Here is a 19,659-nt window from a genome sequence, read left to right on the forward strand (position 1 = left end):
TTAATTTGTTTTACCATAGTATACATCACATTGATCTCGTGTATGTTTCTTCCTTGACTTTTTGTGTGTATGTAGTGTTAACATTTGGAAATTGTGTTTAAATATAATATTTTAATTATAGTATAAGTTTAATCTAACTGTTGGGTAATTGTAGCTTCCTAATTTCATGTTGGTTAGAATCAACTTGTTTAAAGTATACCTCTTCTTAATTTTAAATTTGTTGCAATTGAAAGATTTATATTATATATTAATATATTACAACTTATAAAAGTTATTGAAAAAATTGTTCTTTTTATATAAAACTTTTTTAAAAATGAAATTATTGCATCAATAATTTCCAAATAATATGTAAAATAAATCATTTATACGTGCCTACAGTAATAATGGTAAAAGGTAAACAAGATATAAACACAAAATGTTAAACAAATTTCATTTAGTGTGTAGATTGTTATTAAAGAAGTATAAAAATATGTTTAACAAAAAAAAAAAAATTGCTTAAGCAAATTAGTAAGGCTATGTAGCCAAAATATTTGTTTGATCCATTTGGATGTTAGTTGTATTAATTTAAGTATGCAGTCTTTCCACTGGACCTGAAAATGAAATCATACAATTTTTTTGTTAAAACTAATAGTTAAAAGAAATTATACAAATTAACTCACCTGAGAAAATACAGTTTTTTTTTTTTGTTTACTTAGTATCCTCTAGTATTTACCTAAAAAAATTATTACAAATTAATTTACTTTTTTAGGTTAATATGCAGGTGGTAAAAAAAGGTTTTTCAAAGTTTTTCTTCTTTTTATATTGAGAAAATGTGTAAAAAATAATAAATAACGTCAAAACAAATCCTTACAATGTCATCGATTTTCAAAATGCTGCGTACGGTTTCTGAAGCTAATGTTATAGCACTAATGGAAACTAGCAATGGCTGTACAACATTTTCTTCGAGGATATTGGTAATAGCTCCCTAAAACATATAACGTGTAGTTAACAAACGATTAATTTGGAAAAGTAAAAAGTTAAAAACTACCTTTCTGACATTGATTCCCGCTGTGATTTCACCTTGAGCATGACGGTTGCGCAACTCTGTCACTGTGGTAATAGGATTAAGACCAGCGTTCTCCGATAACGTTAAGGGTATCACTTCAAGAGCTTGTGCGAATGCTCTGTAACAGTATGCATCAACTCCTAATGCTAGCCTGGCTAATTCTGCAAGTTTTATACTTATTTCGATTTCAGGCGCTCCGCCACCGGCCAATAACGCTCTAAACAAGTCAAACCAAAAAATTTTATATGCTGTAAATAATTATTACCAATAAATGTACATACCTATGTTTGACCAAACAGCGGATGACGCACAAAGCGTCATGAATGGATCGTTCCGCTTCTTCTAATACTAATTTGTTGGAACCTCGTACAATAATGCTCACTGTTCTGCCTGGGTTTTGAATACCGGTGATTTGCACAAAATGACTATTTCCAGTCATAACATCTTCTACCAAGTCAGCCGATACAAGATTTTCGGCAACAAAATGATCCAGACTAGCAATGGGTCTACAATTCAGTGTCTGTAGTAAACAATAAACAAAATAAAACAAATATTTTTTTAGCATCTTAGCATCTTTGTTATCAAGTAATTATTTAACCTACTTTGCACACGTAATCAATATCTTCTCGTTCAATATTGTTGATGACCATACACTTGATTTTGTCCAAAAAATGTATAGCTAGTTCTGATAGAGCATCACGTAGTATGGATTTTTGAATCAACAAAACGTTACAACCAGCTTTTTTTATTTGTTTAACAATGTTCAAAATGTAGGCACGTTCTTCTCTCAACACGCGATCCATTGCTGTATAATCTGACACAACAACATTGTAATCCATCTAAATTAAAAATGGCCACAAATTAATAAAAATAAATAAAACTTTAAATGATACAACAAAAAATACATTATTTAACATAATTAAAAAAGATCAAATATTTATACATTTTTAAATTTCGTTAATTTATTGCCTCTAAAACTAAATCTTTTTAATAGAGGACAATATCGGGATACTCAAATACAGCCATCAGACTAGTATACACAGAATAAAAATTGTATTATTTATTAATTTGATAATTAGAATATTTTCTTAACTTTTTGGAGAAGATGAATATTAAGGTATTTAGATAAGTACCTATTAGTAAAAAAAATTTAAGCCAAGTGACTTGTTTTAAATCAGTAATGAGTATTTATAAATAACTATTTTTAAAATAATCATAGTTTTTTATGCGTTTTTACTGAAGGAATAATAATTATTAGAGAACTCGAATTTAAGTCTTCCTCTTAATTACAAAAAAAAAAAAATATCACAGTCAACATAAACATGACAATATTTAATACTACTCCTCTCAGTCCTAACTCTTAACATTACTCTGTAATATCCATGATAAGAATCCCTGGTGACTTTTAAAAATATTTTTTGTACTACAAATTTTTTTTTTTTTAATATAAACACCCGTTTTTTTTATTTTTCTAAGAACTTTAACTTCTTTTTTTTTTGTTTTCCAAAGCTTTTTTTATAGAGAACCCAGTTTTAAATTTACACATTTTGTGTCAAATTTTCTCAGCTTTCTAAAAAAACTATTAGAAAAACCAACTTGTATAGTAAATTATACTCTATTTTTTAATAATAACTTTCTGTTACACGAAAAAAAATCAATATTTTTTTCAGAAAGCCGAGATTATTTTACATAAGAAACTATTTTTCAATAATTTTTTTTGTGGCCGAAAATACTATAAAAAGAAGCGTCAAGAAAAAATTAAAAAATACTTTTTACGACCATGGCCAAAATAATCGAAAAAAAAATTTGAGAATATTCTTTTCGTCGTAACAGACATGCAGTGTAATTTTCAAAATAATTCGCGGGGGGTGCTTCAAACGTTCGTTCATATTTGGCGTTTTGTCATACATATATATTTGAATTTTGACCACAAACAAGAAATGATAACTAATAGCAGTTTGATTAAAACTATATTTGCTAATATAATAACAAGAAACAAAACGAAAAAAAAAGGAAACATTTAAATAAATTACAATATTAATAACAAAGAAATTTACAAATAGCAAAACGTAGTAATTATCACAAACATCACAACAGTAGCTGTGCCTAAGTACTACGTAAAAAAAATCGTTCATAAAAACAATCAGCTATAATCATAATAATAAAAAACTACAAAGAATGCAAATAATAAATAGGTAATTAGTTAAGTTATATGTATAAAAAGTAATAATTGTTTGACTGTACAACAATAAAATACGTTAAGACGTAGTGTCAAAAAACGGAGTATCATTTATTGAAAGGTAAAACTAGTTTTTCGTTAGCCATAAAACAATCTTTCAAAATTATTTTCTTAACTAAAAATATCATGGATAGGGTGAGCGTTAATAGAGATATCCATTTGAGCAGAATTTCGCCCAGACTGATACTGATGGACATCTGCTGCAGGTTGCGTTTAATGTCGTCAGGCAATTTGTCCACCTTCAGCTCAATCCAGGCCACGGGAAGTATCAAACCAGGTTTAAGATTCTTGAAGTACGACATGCCATCCGAAGTCGAGCCGAGAATCACGTTTATCTGGAACCGCGATCGACCAGCTAGTGACACGCCTAGTTTAGCGTGCACGTCTACAAATGTCTCATGCTTTTCCGGGTCTGGCGATAAACCCAACACGTCTTTGCGCAACTCGGGATCACCCAAGTAAAAGTGCGGAAACGACATCATAACCGGGACCCCGGAACACGGTGACGAGTTAAACACCCCCGACGGCGGGCACGCATCATCCGAGTAGAAACAAGCGTTTTCTGGATTCGTGAGCGGCGTGTCGAACACGTTGCGCGGTGCCTGGAACCGGAGCGCGGTGACGCCGGGCACCACTTCCACTTCCTCCTTGTAGACAAGCGGAAATCGCCGACAGAGGTCTTTGTGGAACACGTACAGCTTGGAATTACGATTAAGCGTGGTCGGTGGAAATTGCGATCCGTCACTACCGTCCAGTCTGTTGCATTCATCCGTTTTCCAAACGTTTAACGAATTTTGTCCGTTGTACCGAGTGATGATGCCTAGCTCGTCCAAGTTGCCCACACCGCTGTGTACTGTGATCCGATCGGTGCTTAGGCCTCTTCGCCCGGTCACTATACCGAACTTGGACCGGCGAGCTTCCTTGTGCACTATCGACGCAAAATTCTGGGCCAGCGTGTACAAGTCGTCTTCATAGCCCCAAAAATAATCGTCAATTTTGAGCTCGAGGAACGGCTTCTGTTGGAGCCCGTCAAGAATGAACGGCATAAAAGGCTGGGTTAGTCTAGGGAGGTATGCGTTAGCACCCTTGGCTAGGCCCCCTATCAACGGTAGGTTGGGTGCCATGATGGTCATGTGCTTAGGATTTCCTCGCGACATGTCCGGCATGAACTCGTTGCTCCGTTGTTCTTGGTAAGTGACCGTTCCGTTCTTATTGAACTCCACGTTTATGCGTTCCACCGTCTCACGGTAAACGAACGGACCTAACTCTTGAACAACGGGTGTAGCTCCGTTATTGAGCACATCGTCTATATTGGTGTAGTTAAACGGATATATGGACACGTACGGCTTGACGGGCGGATTTATCCACATGTCGTAGGATGCGCTTCCCTGCGTGATGGTGACGAATTGCAGTATGTGGAACATGTAGAACTCGGTGAACCACATGATTATCGTAAATATACCGCTGATGCCGATCAGTATCACCAGCAAGACAAATCCAGGTGGTAGAGTCGCCGACGCCGCTGCCGTAGTTTCGCCATGCAGTTCCTTTCCTTTAGTTAGCGTCTCGTTCCGTTCCAAGCTGCTGATTTTCAATATACCACTATTGCAGAACTTGAGCTTTTCCAGAACCTTTACAGTCGACCAACCGCCGGTCACGCTCAACGTAAGTTCCGTGTCGCAAGTCCCTGGCAACATGGCGGACGCGATGCGTAACACACTTTCGTCGACCCGAAATTTGAAATAAAATACAATATTTCAAAAATGGTTTTACATAAACACGAGGCGATATAGACGAACTTAAACTTTAACACTCGACGAGGGTTTTACACCACGGTAGACATTATTATTTTGCGTGGTTTTACACAAAAGGATAAAGCACGCCTACGATCGTTACCGTTTCCCGTCGCAGCTCATTAAATACTGATTGTAGCACATTACACACACGTATAGAGTTTTCGCTAACCGAACGTTGAACATTGGACTTGATAAAACGTTTACTAATCGGCTAGATGACGACCGCTGGGCTTAATAGTCTCTGCCCGAACGAGAGCGTTTCATACGAAAATAACAATATTCAGTCGAGCACGAAACAAAAGATTGAGTGTTGTGTTACAGATCTTTGCATCGGGGTCAAAGGTTATCAGCCGTATGTTAATAAATAATAATTTATTACACAGTAAACGTTCACACAAATACAGCATATAATTAAATTTCGCGAAAAAAAGATCTCGATGGATTTGACCCGTTTTTAAACAAACAAAAAAACAGTCTGTGTCGAACAATAATAAATTGTTATTAATTAATGTCATATACGGCAACATACTGTTTTACAATATACGAAAATCATTAATACTTGAATATTATGAAAACGAATAATGATACAAATAAAATTAAACACTACTATGTCCGTATTGTTTTCAAGTTGACTCGGTCGAATGGCCGATTGGTCACCGGTTTGTTTGAGTATATAACTAGAGGTTATTAATAATCATTGCGTATATGAAAATACAAAGCGCCATTACAGTTTTAGATTACCTTCTCAATACACATAACTATAAGAGCAAAAATCAGTGTTCAACAAATATAGAACGTTCACGTGACGTTGAACGATAAGCAAGCATCATAATAATATTAATATGTAATAATAATTCAATATTGAACTGTTACCGGTTAAGGAACAAGAATATTGTTTTTTACTTGCAATTACTTTTCTTTGAATCACCTGGTTTTATCGTAGAATAATCAACGAAGGCCGAATGGCTTTAATAAACGTTATTAAGGCAACTTTTTAATTATCGTACCAACAAACGCATAGCTTATTAATTCCTCTATTACAAATTCAGTCCAAACCCAGTGACGTCTTTACCCTAAGGGCACGTGGGGCACGAGCCTTGAGCCCCCAGCTTGATGGTGCCCCGAATAATACAATTTACATATTTACGTTTTTTTTTTTGTTTTCTTAAAAGGCCCCTAAAACTCTGTGCTCAAGGATCATAGAGTTCCGTCTAGCGTCGTCCGATTCTCTTAAAATCAATAAATAACAATCGCTTAAAACGAAACATAAGTCATGTTCAAGATATGCCAAATATTATTATATTTTACACAATGACCGCCAAGGTGACGGGATGAAACACAAATTTACTGGCTAATATATACTACACATCAAAATTAAGCCCAATCCGGCTCAGTCGCCTGAATAGTTGTTTAAGGGTTTATTTAGATCAAAGGAGCAAGATTAAAACAATACAGGTGTGTTCTTATTGGGAGGCATTATGCCGACATAGCACTAACCGATAATTAAGTAATTTTGTAAATGTAGTTTTAAACGTTGATCAATTAGTATACACAAGGCATTGTGGTTAACAATAAATCGACCGAGTTAACTGTAGACTATTAATTTAATGTATTCAAGGTGTTGGAATAACAATGAAGCATAAGAGATTGACTTCAAACGAAAAAACAAAACAAAAATGACATTGAAATCGTATTAACCATAACCACATGCTGTGGACAATGAATAAATGGAAGAATATTTTTGAGTAAATATAAATTTGATAATGTACTATAAGTACAATTTTATCAGTTTTTTAAATAATTTGAAATTAATATACTACTGATCTCACAAAAGGAGGGGCAAATGTCACAAAAAGTGACTCAGAGCTCGTGATGCTTCTTCATAATGAAGAAGCATCACGCGTTATTTTACGATAATAACAGTAAAATAAAATAAGGTAACGACTAATGACAAAAGTTATTTATAATGGATACTATAGTACTGTTATAAACATTACTAACTAACCAAAAATGAAATGTATGTTAGGACAATGTTATTAAAGATACCATTAATATTCTTAAATTTAATTAGTGTATTAAATATTCAGAAATAAAAGTTAAATAGTTGAGCACTTAAGTCGCGTTTAGGTGTCCTAAGGTTTCTTCACATAATTGTAAAATATTTCTATCTAAGTTACATGCAGTACTACATTGAAGTGTCTAAAATAATAAATACTATTATTTTTAGTAATAATCACATCAGATCAATATAACAATTATTTTAATCAATTCAAAATCATATGTCCCTATCTAGCTATTAAATCATCAAGTGTGATAAAACCAATTTTGGAAAGAGTAATTTATTTATTTTTTTCAGAAACTTTGATCAACTCAACCACCAAGTATCGGTATCGTACAGGTGTCCTAAGTTTAATTCATCTTTGACTCTTAACTAATATAAGTGTAAAATATTCAGAAACACAAGTCAAATCATTCGACACTTAAGTCGTAATTAGGTGTCCTAAGGCTTGTTGTCATCACTATAAAATGTTTATCTTAGAAATGATATATAGTTGTTTTTTTAATTTCCTTAGAGGGTTTTATTATATAAATTATATAAGTAGTTTCAAAAACTTTGATCAACTCAACCACCAAGTATCGGTGTCGTACAGGTGTCCTAAGTTTAATTCATCATTGACTCTTAACTAATATAAGTGCAAAAAATTCAGAAACACAAGTCAAATCATTCGACACTTAAGTCGTAATTAGGTGTCCTAAGGCTTATTGTCATCATCGTAAAATAGTATATACTTAAGAATAGGCAATATCTACATTCAAGTATATAAAGATATAACATTCTATAAATTCAAATCACATCAGATCAATATAACAATTGTTTTAATCAATTCAAAATCATATGTCCCTATCTAGCTATTAAATCATCATGTGTGATAAAACCAATTTTGGAAAAAGTAATTTATTATTTCAGAAACTTTGATCAACTCAACCACCAAGTATCGGTGTCGTACAGGTGTCCTAAGTTTAATTCATCATTGATTCTTAACTAATATAAGTGCAAAATATTCAGAAACACAAGTCAAATCATTCGACACTTAAGTCGTAATTAGGTGTCCTAAGGCTTATTGTCATCACTATAAAATGTTTATCTTAAAAATGATATATAGTTGTTTTTTTAATTTCCTTAGAGGGTTTTATTATATAAATTATATAAGTAGTTTCAGAAACTTTGATCAACTCAACCACCAAGTATCGGTGTCGTACAGGTGTCCTAAGTTTAATTCATCATTGACTCTTAACTAATATAAGTGCAAAAAATTCAAAAACACAAGTCAAATCATTCGACACTTAAGTCGTAATTAGGTGTCCTAAGGCTTATTGTCATCATCGTAAAATAGTATATACTTAAGAATAGGCAATATCTACATTCAAGTATATAAAGATATAACATTCTATAAATTCAAATCACATCAGATCAATATAACAATTGTTTTAATCAATTCAAAATCATATGTCCCTATCTAGCTATTAAATCATCATGTGTGATAAAACCAATTTTGAAAAAAGTAATTTATGATTTCAGAAACTTTGATCAACTCAACCACCAAGTATCGGTGTCGTACAGGTGTCCTAAGTTTAATTCATCATTGACTCTTAACTAATATAAGTGCAAAATATTCAGAAACACAAGTCAAATCATTCGACACTTAAGTCGTAATTAGGTGTCCTAAGGCTTATTGTCATCATTGTAAAATAGTATATACTTAAGAATAGGCAATATCTACATTCAAGTATATAAAGATATAACATTCTATAAATTCAAATCACATCAGATAAATATAACAATTGTTTTAATCAATTCAAAATCATATGTCCCTATCTAGCTATTAAATCATCATGTGTGATAAAACCAATTTTGGAAAAAGTAATTTATTATTTCAGAAACTTTGATCAACTCAACCACCAAGTATCGGTGTCGTACAGGTGTCCTAAGTTTAATTCATCATTGATTCTTAACTAATATAAGTGCAAAATATTCAGAAACACAAGTCAAATCATTCGACACTTAAGTCGTAATTAGGTGTCCTAAGGCTTATTGTCATCACTATAAAATGTTTATCTTAAAAATGATATATAGTTGTTTTTTTAATTTCCTTAGAGGGTTTTATTATATAAATTATATAAGTAGTTTCAGAAACTTTGATCAACTCAACCACCAAGTATCGGTGTCGTACAGGTGTCCTAAGTTTAATTCATCATTGACTCTTAACTAATATAAGTGCAAAAAATTCAGAAACACAAGTCAAATCATTCGACACTTAAGTCGTAATTAGGTGTCCTAAGGCTTATTGTCATCACTATAAAATGTTTATCTTAAGAAATGATATATAGTTGTTTTTTAAATTTCCTTAGAGGGTTTTATTATATAAATTATATAAGTAGTTTCAGAAACTTTGATCAACTCAACCACCAAGTATCGGTGTCGTACAGGTGTCCTAAGTTTAATTCATCATTGACTCTTAACTAATATAAGTGCAAAATATTCAGAAACACAAGTCAAATCATTCGACACTTAAGTCGTAATTAGGTGTCCTAAGGCTTATTGTCATCATCGTAAAATAGTATATACTTAAGAATAGGCAATATCTACATTCAAGTATATAAAGATATAACATTCTATAAATTCAAATCACATCAGATCAATATAACAATTGTTTTAATCAATTCAAAATCATATGTCCCTATCTAGCTATTAAATCATCATGTGTGATAAAACCAATTTTGGAAAAAGTAATTTATTATTTCAGAAACTTTGATCAACTCAACCACCAAGTATCGGTGTCGTACAGGTGTCCTAAGTTTAATTCATCATTGATTCTTAACTAATATAAGTGCAAAATATTCAGAAACACAAGTCAAATCATTCGACACTTAAGTCGTAATTAGGTGTCCTAAGGCTTATTGTCATCACTATAAAATGTTTATCTTAAAAATGATATATAGTTGTTTTTTTAATTTCCTTAGAGGGTTTTATTATATAAATTATATAAGTAGTTTCAGAAACTTTGATCAACTCAACCACCAAGTATCGGTGTCGTACAGGTGTCCTAAGTTTAATTCATCATTGACTCTTAACTAATATAAGTGCAAAAAATTCAGAAACACAAGTCAAATCATTCGACACTTAAGTCGTAATTAGGTGTCCTAAGGCTTATTGTCATCATCGTAAAATAGTATATACTTAAGAATAGGCAATATCTACATTCAAGTATATAAAGATATAACATTCTATAAATTCAAATCACATCAGATCAATATAACAATTGTTTTAATCAATTCAAAATCATATGTCCCTATCTAGCTATTAAATCATCATGTGTGATAAAACCAATTTTGGAAAAAGTAATTTATTATTTCAGAAACTTTGATCAACTCAACCACCAAGTATCGGTGTCGTACAGGTGTCCTAAGTTTAATTCATCATTGACTCTTAACTAATATAAGTGCAAAATATTCAGAAACACAAGTCAAATCATTCGACACTTAAGTCGTAATTAGGTGTCCTAAGGCTTATTGTCATCACTATAAAATGTTTATCTTAAAAATGATATATAGTTGTTTTTTTAATTTCCTTAGAGGGTTTTATTATATAAATTATATAAGTAGTTTCAGAAACTTTGATCAACTCAACCACCAAGTATCGGTGTCGTACAGGTGTCCTAAGTTTAATTCATCATTGATTCTTAACTAATATAAGTGCAAAATATTCAGAAACACAAGTCAAATCATTCGACACTTAAGTCGTAATTAGGTGTCCTAAGGCTTATTGTCATCATTGTAAAATAGTATATACTTAAGAATAGGCAATATCTACATTCAAGTATATAAAGATATAACATTCTATAAATTCAAATCACATCAGATAAATATAACAATTATTTTAATCAATTTAAAATCATATGTCCCTATCTAGCTATTAAATCATCATCAAAATTGGTTTTCTCACAAGAAAACCAATTTTGGAAAGAGTAATTTATTTATTTTTTTCAGAAACTTTGATCAACTCAACCACCAAGTATCGGTATCGTACAGGTGTCCTAAGTTTAATTCATCTTTGACTCTTAACTAATATAAGTGTAAAATATTCAGAAACACAAGTCAAATCATTCGACACTTAAGTCGTAATTAGGTGTCCTAAGGCTTGTTGTCATCACTATAAAATGTTTATCTTAGAAATGATATATAGTTGTTTTTTTAATTTCCTTAGAGGGTTTTATTATATAAATTATATAAGTAGTTTCAAAAACTTTGATCAACTCAACCACCAAGTATCGGTGTCGTACAGGTGTCCTAAGTTTAATTCATCATAGATTTTAAATTAATATTAGTTCATCATAAATTCTTAAATAAAATATGTCATTATTTCAAAATTTAGACTTGAATACCAACAATTTTACTATCTAATTAAACAATTGTTGATTACTGAAGATAGACATTATTATTAATATTATAATCCATCCAGTTTAACTTGATTCTACTTGACAACAAGTGATGGGTTCAAAAACAACCTGAACAAAAACCTATCTAATCTAACTTTTGAACGATTTAGCTTTAATTTTTTCAGATCGCTACTAAAATGAAAAAAAACATAAGTCCTTATTACAAGTTACTGAATCTATACTTGTGGAGATCCTACACATAATATTATATAGTTGGTACCTACTATAACTCAAATGTATCATAACTAAATTTGGGTACAGCAATTTTATCTAAGTCTTTCTCTTTATTTATTGATCAAAAAAATATAATAGCAATTATTGATGTTGCACAAACCAATACCTTCTTAGCTATCACGTCAAAGCAAATATTTTAATAAAAATATTGTATTGCGTGGTAAAAAGAAAACTACTTTTTGTATTTTTCCTGTAAAAGTATTTTTTTTTGAAAAAAAGTTCTAAGCAAAATATTAATTTTATAAAATAAATTCAAGTACTACTTTTCAATTAATAAATAATAGTGTAAAACAGTTATTATGTATTTTAAGTACAAAATGTACATCAAAATATGGCTAAGCAACCAATAATTGGATAATTAACAAGGTTTACCCAAACTTAATGGTAGCTGTACTAGTTATTGGTAAACATTTTGATATTTTGTGGGGACAAAACGAAAATTGAATTTCCATTTTTCATAATAATAACTTTAATAAACAAATACTTACATCTGTTTTAGGAGGTGATATACAGAATTGAATGAGTCCTATTTTAGCTTTTTCTATTTTCTTGGGGCCATTAACATTTGAAGATTTCTGCGTGAAAACTAAACCATCAACAAGTTTTGTGTCTTCAACTGTTCCACCAAGCTTTTTAATAACCTTAATATCCTATACAAAATTTAACATTTTGTTATTTATTTGGTTTTATTCAATGACTAATAACTAATTTAATATCAAGATAAAATAATGGTTCATACCTTAAGATCAACATTTGTGTCTTTAGCAGGATCCACAACTTTAAGAACAGCATCAACAGCTAAAGGAGCTAACAATGATGATTGTTGAGATACAACCTTAGAATTTAATGCTGTAGAAGCACTCTTAACCAAGCTTTCACGATCGGTTAGCTGTATTGGTGTAGCCATATCTTTGATTATTTCAATTGCTTTTGTAGCTGCTTTTTGAAAGCCATCTGATATAGCAGTAGGATGAATACCTTTTTGAAGAAGTTTTTCTGAGGCTTCCAAAAGAGCACCAGCTACAACCACTACACTTGTAGTACCATCACCAGCTTCTACGTCTTGGGCATTTGACAATTCAACCAACTGAAAAAAATGATTACACAAAAAATTCAATTTTTATTATATACCTAATGATTAATTTCATTACATACCATTTTAGCTGCAGGATGTATAACATTCATTTGTTTCAAAATTGTAGCACCATCATTAGTAATTGCAACCTCACCATTAGCTGATTGAATCTAAAAATAAAATACAAACATTTAAAAAACATCAAACTCGTTATTTTTAAAGAAAATTATTCAACCCTTACCATTTTATCCATTCCCTTTGGACCCAAACTTGTTCGGATAGCATCAGCGACAGCTGAAAAATGTAAATGATTTGATTTATTTAAGGCTGTAAAACATATTATAATCTAGTTATGTAAAATTAAGGTAAATTGATCTCGAAAAAATACACAACCACATATAAATCTCCATCTATTTATTTTATAGACTAAGAATAAATTACATTTTCATAAAAAAAAATTGTATCAGTAAATTAGGTAGTTAACAAGTTGACGATTGGTGGACCATCTGTGCATTCAATACATTAAATAAAGTACAATTTTAAAATTGAATTGTATTCAAGGCGTTGTTAGTCAAAGAGTATAATAAAACTGTTAGTTTATTATTACTGACTAGACTTTGGAAAAGCGTTTAAGATGTAAAAATTGTATGTAGGTATAATAATTATTGAATCATGAAAATATTGACTTATTCTGAATAATTTTAAAATAAAAAAAGAAACAAGTTCCGAGTTTTTAAGTATAGGCACAATACAACATAAGTAGTATCGTCTAATCGAATCACCACAACCTTAGAACTTTAATTACTAGTTTTAATAAATCTCGAACCTTTAGCAGCGGCGATGTTACTTTTCCGGACTTCGGCCGGTTTGCTTTTATCTTTGTAGGCATTTGTTGCTTGTTTGGAATCACCTGATCCCGAAAACACAACCATGACGATATATTAGTGATCTACTTCAACGGATCGAAATGGATAAAAATCTTATACGCGAAAACGTTGAAAATTTAAACAAATAGATATTATAAATTATAGGATGGTTGGAATCAGCAACTGGCAATAACAATAGCAAAACTACGATTGACGATCAGTCTGAAGTAAGAAGCCGTTTAACGGGCTAAGCTTATCAAAATAAACATGAATTATGAAGCTAGCAACGAAATTGCAATTGTTAGTTCGATAATTATCCACTAGATAGTAGGCTAAATATAAAACCCTAAGACCGAGGTGGATTGATCAATCCACCTTGCTCAAGACAGTCACAAGACTAATATAGGTATCATTATTATATACTATAGTTTTGACTAGAAATACTAGGTAAAGTCTAGTCTATCTAGTCTCTCTAATTATTACAATTTACGGTACTCTAACTGAAGTAGATTAACATAATATTATAATACTTTTTAAATTATAATTTAAAAATTAAAAAGTATAGAATATCTGCTCGTCTGCCGTCATGCGTAATGCCTAATTGCCAGAATTGACTTCACACATAGGTCATCGTGCATTTGCGTAAAAACCTATCAAACCCATTAGTACAATTGTTTTTCTTTGATACTGTAATATTTTCGAATTAGTTCTTAGTGTTAACACGTTATTAAGAATGAACCTTAAATTCTAGAGTGTGCTTATAATTCGATATAGAATTTTAGTTGTATGCTGATAGCCATTGTATTATAGTATTATATTATGTGAATGTAGAAATAAACGTCGGAAACAGCTTCAGCAGTCTATGTAGAGCCATTGCTGCTACCCCTAGGTAGGAAGATTCTTGAGGGAATACAATACATTTGGGAGTGGGTGCTTACTGCTTCAGCACTCCTAGTCTTTTATAATTTGAAAAAAGATCTGTACCTTTATTTCCTGTGCGGTGTTTTATCAAAAATATTAAAAGTTCGTGGTTGAAAGGTTATCTTCTAATACCTTAGCATTTTAGAGAAAACAATATGAAGTGACAACAATATGTAGGTAATGACAACATTTTATTTGGAATGTGATAAATTTTGTTTAACACGATTTGTAACGTCTTTATCGATAATGTAAATATAGATTGAATTAGATAATTGTTTGTGTGAATTTTTATTTAAATAATTAAAATGTAGCCCATACATGAAACACCTAAAGAATTTATAAATATTTTAACAGGAGTAGTTATCAAATAAAATTGTAAATCATAATCCTTTTCTGTATCATACTATATTATGATCTAAATATATAATAAAAATAAATTTGTTACTGTTCTTATAATAAAAAAAATGGTGTTTGTGTGTTTTTCTATTGTGCATATTATAATAATGCCTAATGATATTATTAAATTGACTTGACCTCTTAAGTTGCACCTATCGATGATCAATGTAAAGAATTTTACGTTATGGTTTATTTATTTCTCAAATATCAAAAGATGCGTATGACTTTAAGGGTAACTATAGAAAATATTACTCATGTCGATAGTATGTTTTACTCAATAGATGTTTTTTTTAATTAATGTTATAAGTAACAATATAAAAACGTTAAAAATAGCAACTTTAATAATTATTATCACGGTTTCGACTTTTTATTCAGCCCATAATAGATTTCTTAATAAAAGGTAATTTAATTTTTATATTCTTTAAAGAGACTTATATAATTATCTATTCTTTTTAGTCAACAATACACTGCAACATTTGTTTTAGTGTTTTAGCGTTTTAGTCTATCTAGAAATGCCGTTGTAATAAAGATATCATTAAAACGTTTTTTTATAACTATTAAATCATGATCGGGATCATGATAACATAATAACAGGTATACATTTTATTTGTTCTACCTGTATAAATTATTTTAAATAAAATATGATAGCACACTATATGTTATCTATTTAAAGTCATAAACTCTGAAGGCTATCACATTGATCTAAATGTTTTAACAACAAAATTAATTAGTTAGCTCATTAAAAGTTTTCGAACTATCTAGTTCAATTATAACTTAACTACTTGGACCATTCATATATTAGGTTATAAATATATGTATAAATAATAATGAATAGTATGTAACCTAAAAAACACGTGTTTAGTAAAAGGCGTCCATTTTCAAAATTCCTGGGCAATAGTAATCTTTTATTTTGCACAACGTTACATAAAATAGAATGAAGCTGCCTAAATTATTTAATAATTATGAGGACCAATCACTTACACCATCAAAATATAAAAATACAAAGAATTTCACTCAAAAAAGGATAATCAATGTAGTGGACCCGTTCATTTCCTAGAAAATAATTAAAATTTTGTAGATTTTCTTTTAGAACTATTTTGATTGTGTTAATTTTCTATATTGAAAACAAATTCCAAATATTTCTCTTTTTTTAGTAATTTCCAGAGCTTTGTCGATTTTTAAAACTTAAAAAGTAACATAAATATTTTCAATGAACTTTTTTTAATTGAGAACAAATTAAAGCGCGTTGAATCGAGTTTAGTTGATCGATTTAATTTGATCTATTGACTTATATTGACTTGAATGATGAAGTTTGACTGGGTCCTTAAGTTTGAGTGGTTCCTTAAAAATTGGTCAGTTTTAAGTTCTAACTTATATTGAAACAAAGGTTCTTACTACAGATCTCATTTAACTTTTGTTGATCAATTATAGTCGGTTAATTGAACTTGATTCACGAGATCACGCTTTTGATGTAAGTATTTCGATTGATCGGTAAACATTCTTTTTATTAGCATTCTTTCGTTTTTTAATTACTATTAGGCCCGAATTTAATTGTGATTAGCCACCCAAAATTGGCTGGTTAGTGTTTAAACCCGTCGCTAAATCGGGTCTTGGGAGTTATTTGTGTTCAAAACTCTAAGCGAGGTGTGCTTTTATTCATACGTGCAAATAAAAATAACACATTACTGCCCTCTAATCCTGTCTGGAAGTGAAAACATGAAAAAGTTTAGTAAAAATTACCTATTAATAATTAGGAACAAATGCACTTTACCAGGCACCTTTTTTTTGCGATTTTTTTTTTACCATCTTGTTGTATTTTTTACTTTAATTACGAAACTGAAGTCTTCTAGTTCCAAAGTTACAGCTTCTTGAAATTTGCATACTTCCGCGTGTAAAACAATAGTCGCCCACCGCCGCACCATACATTTGTCGGTAACGCGAGTGTACGCTGCTACAGTATTATTAGTTAATTTATTATTTTTATTATTATCGTTATTATTGATTATTATAAATTATGCAATATCAATATTGTATTGAATAACAATATCATTTTCTTAATCATTAAAGCTTTTAATTAGTAAATCTTTAACTAATAAAACAACTGCCAACGCCTACCGGATTTGAGGATCGACTCGATTCCCTTTGAAACTTTTCGTTGGATGGGGCTAACGTCCCCCAACTCCTAGAAGAAAAAATTAAAAATAGCTTGCCTTAAAGACTAAACTAACCTATCCTGTAATTATAATAAACAAAAAATTGTTTTAAAAAAAAAACAATAAATTTGCCATTATTTTCTGAGTAAATTATTGGAATACTGTAGTTATATAACCATTTATGTATAATAAGTCAAAGATCAATAGACCTTGTAGGTAATATGGTATATTATAATTTAATATAATTGCAATATTATCTACCTGTCCAATTCAGTAGGTAAAGTATGTTTTTCGTCGGAGGTACAAGGTGTTCTATTGCTGCTCCAAAATCGCAATGACTAATGATCATTAATAATTTATAGGCGAATGTAACAACAAATTTAAGTTCTATAGTTATCACTTATTTTAAGTTTAAAATTATTTAATGTTTTTATATTATCACGCACAATACTTAATTATTATTATTTAATATCTAAGTACCTTAAGGAAAACTGGAGCTAACAAATTATTTAAAAATTATATTTGAGTTTGAAAATTAATAGTAAAACTTTATTAAAATAACCTCGTAACTACAGGCATAGGGATTTAGCCTCCCCCTCAGTCTCCATTTTAACCCCCAAATGTTCGAAGGCTGTACAAATTAATATAATAAATTAAAAGTGCAAAAATTGTTTTGTTTTTATTGTTAAGTATTGTGGTTTTCTGTAAAACCATTATTAGTGATTTACGGTTGTCGATTACCAATTATTACAACACAATTAAACAGGTAACAGTCAGTTTTGTTTAAAACAGAATGATCGATAGTTTAAACTATAATACAATTATTTTTTGTGTTTCATTATTCATTGTTTTGACTATTGATCCATATTAGTTTTATAATAGGTTAATCTTTTTTTAATTTAAAGGTTTAAAAATGAAAGATTTAATAAATCAATCTAACATTATGTTTAAATTGTTATTGTCTGATACTAGGTTGCACAAAGGGAGGGGGGGTGCAAAGCCCCTTATGCACAATAATTGTCCATATTATTTGAGTGTAAAAAACAGCTGGGACTGTAGCCTAGGCCAGAGATCGAGTTACGCCTATTGGAATAGCACTCTTTTTAGTTAAAATTGTTGGTTCATAAAACAAAATTTTGTTGAAAAATGTTTGTATTTATTAGGCCATATTAGATCTACATGCAGTCTAATTTTTAAGTCAAGTCCTAAAACTACACCTACAAATTCGAAATAAATTTACAGTTTCTACTTCTTTTAGAGGAAAGGGTTAATTATATTTTCTTGGGTTTTCAGTGTTCACTGCATATTAGTAGTACTTCATATATAGGATACACCAGTTATGACTTTTGAAGTAATTCGACTTTTTTTAAAAAAAGCTATAGGGTATCCTAATTTTAAATTCAAATGTACAAATTTTTGGGTGTTTTTTGGCAATTTTAGAGTGAATATTATTTTTTTTTTGTCTTATTAAAGTACCGTTTGAGGAAGATTTGTGTTCTCTAGATTTGCTACATGAAGGACTGCTACCCTCGGCAAGTGGGAGGACAGACTTCGAACAGCAACAGGAGGTGAGTGGACGAGAACTCTCGTCACTGACCTCCGGAAATGGGTTGGACGGAAGCACGGGATGATGGGCTACCGCCTAACCCAGTTGCTGTCTGGGCATGGGTGCTTCAACGAATTCATCCACAGGATCGGCAAAGCACCCAGTCCAGCATGCTCACACTGTGAAGGCATGGTGGACAGTGCCTATCACACACTAGTGGAGTGTTCGGCCTGGGAGTCCCAAAGGCGGGACCTCCAGGACGTCGTCGGCGAAGTTGTCCCGGAGACACTGGTCGCCAACATGATTGCAAGTTCTGATGCGTGGAACGCGGTCGCCCGCTTTGCCGAGTTGGTCCTCAAAGAGAAGGAGGAAGCAGAGAGGGCTAGACAGCGGCCGGCCAATTGAGAGCCCCGGCGTGCAAGGGTGGCGTGTGCGCGAGTCACTGGTCCGGAAACATTCCACCGACTGTACATAAACCTGTATAGACTAATAAACTTGTAACTAAATTTCGTTGTGGCCTAATGTGAATATTGTTATTAGGCCACCACCCGAAGTGGGTGTGTTAGTTTTTAAGTTTATGATTGTATTTATTGTTTAGTATACCCAATAAATGGCATCGGAGACTGGGGGGAAGTAATTCCTCACAGGGCGCGTCCCCCCCCAGTGTTCTATGGGTGCATGTGGAAAAAAAAAAAAAAAAGATTTGCTACATGAAGAAAACGGTCCAGCTGTTTACAACATGAGTGTCGAGTGGTCTAGCCACTGAAATAGAAAATAAAACACTTCATTGTATGAAGAATACCTTTTCAGCTGCGCGGTACGCACTGATGCTAAAACTACATTTAATATTATAAATGTATACAATATTTGTATAATACCAATTGTATTATA

The 19,659-nt window shown here is 31.2% G+C and overlaps 2 protein-coding genes across 2 annotated transcripts; both read right to left on the reverse strand.

The window, feature by feature from the left end:
* Window positions 1–418: 418 nt before the first annotated feature.
* LOC126847060 (T-complex protein 1 subunit delta) lies at window positions 419–13,964 on the reverse strand. The gene is made up of 11 exons (XM_050587042.1): window positions 13,713–13,964; window positions 13,128–13,180; window positions 12,967–13,056; window positions 12,551–12,898; window positions 12,300–12,461; window positions 1,648–1,884; window positions 1,327–1,565; window positions 1,028–1,262; window positions 851–964; window positions 660–712; window positions 419–590 (listed from the first exon to the last, which is right to left on the reverse strand). The coding sequence occupies exons 1-10, from the start codon at window positions 13,816–13,818 to the stop codon at window positions 692–694; spliced, it is 1,605 nt and encodes a 534-aa protein (XP_050442999.1). The 5' UTR covers window positions 13,819–13,964; the 3' UTR covers window positions 419–590; window positions 660–691.
* LOC126847059 (scavenger receptor class B member 1-like) lies at window positions 2,999–5,447 on the reverse strand. Its single transcript, XM_050587041.1, has one exon. The coding sequence runs from the start codon at window positions 4,979–4,981 to the stop codon at window positions 3,332–3,334; it is 1,650 nt and encodes a 549-aa protein (XP_050442998.1). The 5' UTR covers window positions 4,982–5,447; the 3' UTR covers window positions 2,999–3,331.
* Window positions 13,965–19,659: the final 5,695 nt, after the last annotated feature.

This window comes from Adelges cooleyi, unplaced genomic scaffold (genome assembly GCF_023614345.1).
Source record: "Adelges cooleyi isolate 19-005CV unplaced genomic scaffold, UGA_ACOO_1.1 ACOO_flye_CR_arks_rails_tigmint_CR_PRNA_9, whole genome shotgun sequence".
In the NCBI taxonomy this organism is placed as follows: Eukaryota; Metazoa; Arthropoda; class Insecta; order Hemiptera; family Adelgidae; genus Adelges; species Adelges cooleyi.

Excerpts from the sequence above, each read along its gene's own strand:
- LOC126847059 (XM_050587041.1), bottom strand. The coding sequence starts at position 4,981 with ATGTTGCCAGGGACTTGCGACACGGAACTTACGTTGAGCGTGACCGGC.
- LOC126847060 (XM_050587042.1), bottom strand. The coding sequence starts at position 13,818 with ATGGTTGTGTTTTCGGGATCAGGTGATTCCAAACAAGCAACAAATGCC. Across the intron at positions 13,057-13,127 it reads CAAAGGGAATGGATAAAATG|ATTCAATCAGCTAATGGTGA; the intron begins GTAAGGGTTGAA and ends TTTTATTTTTAG. Across the intron at positions 12,462-12,550 it reads ACACAAATGTTGATCTTAAG|GATATTAAGGTTATTAAAAA; the intron begins GTATGAACCATT and ends AATTTTGTATAG.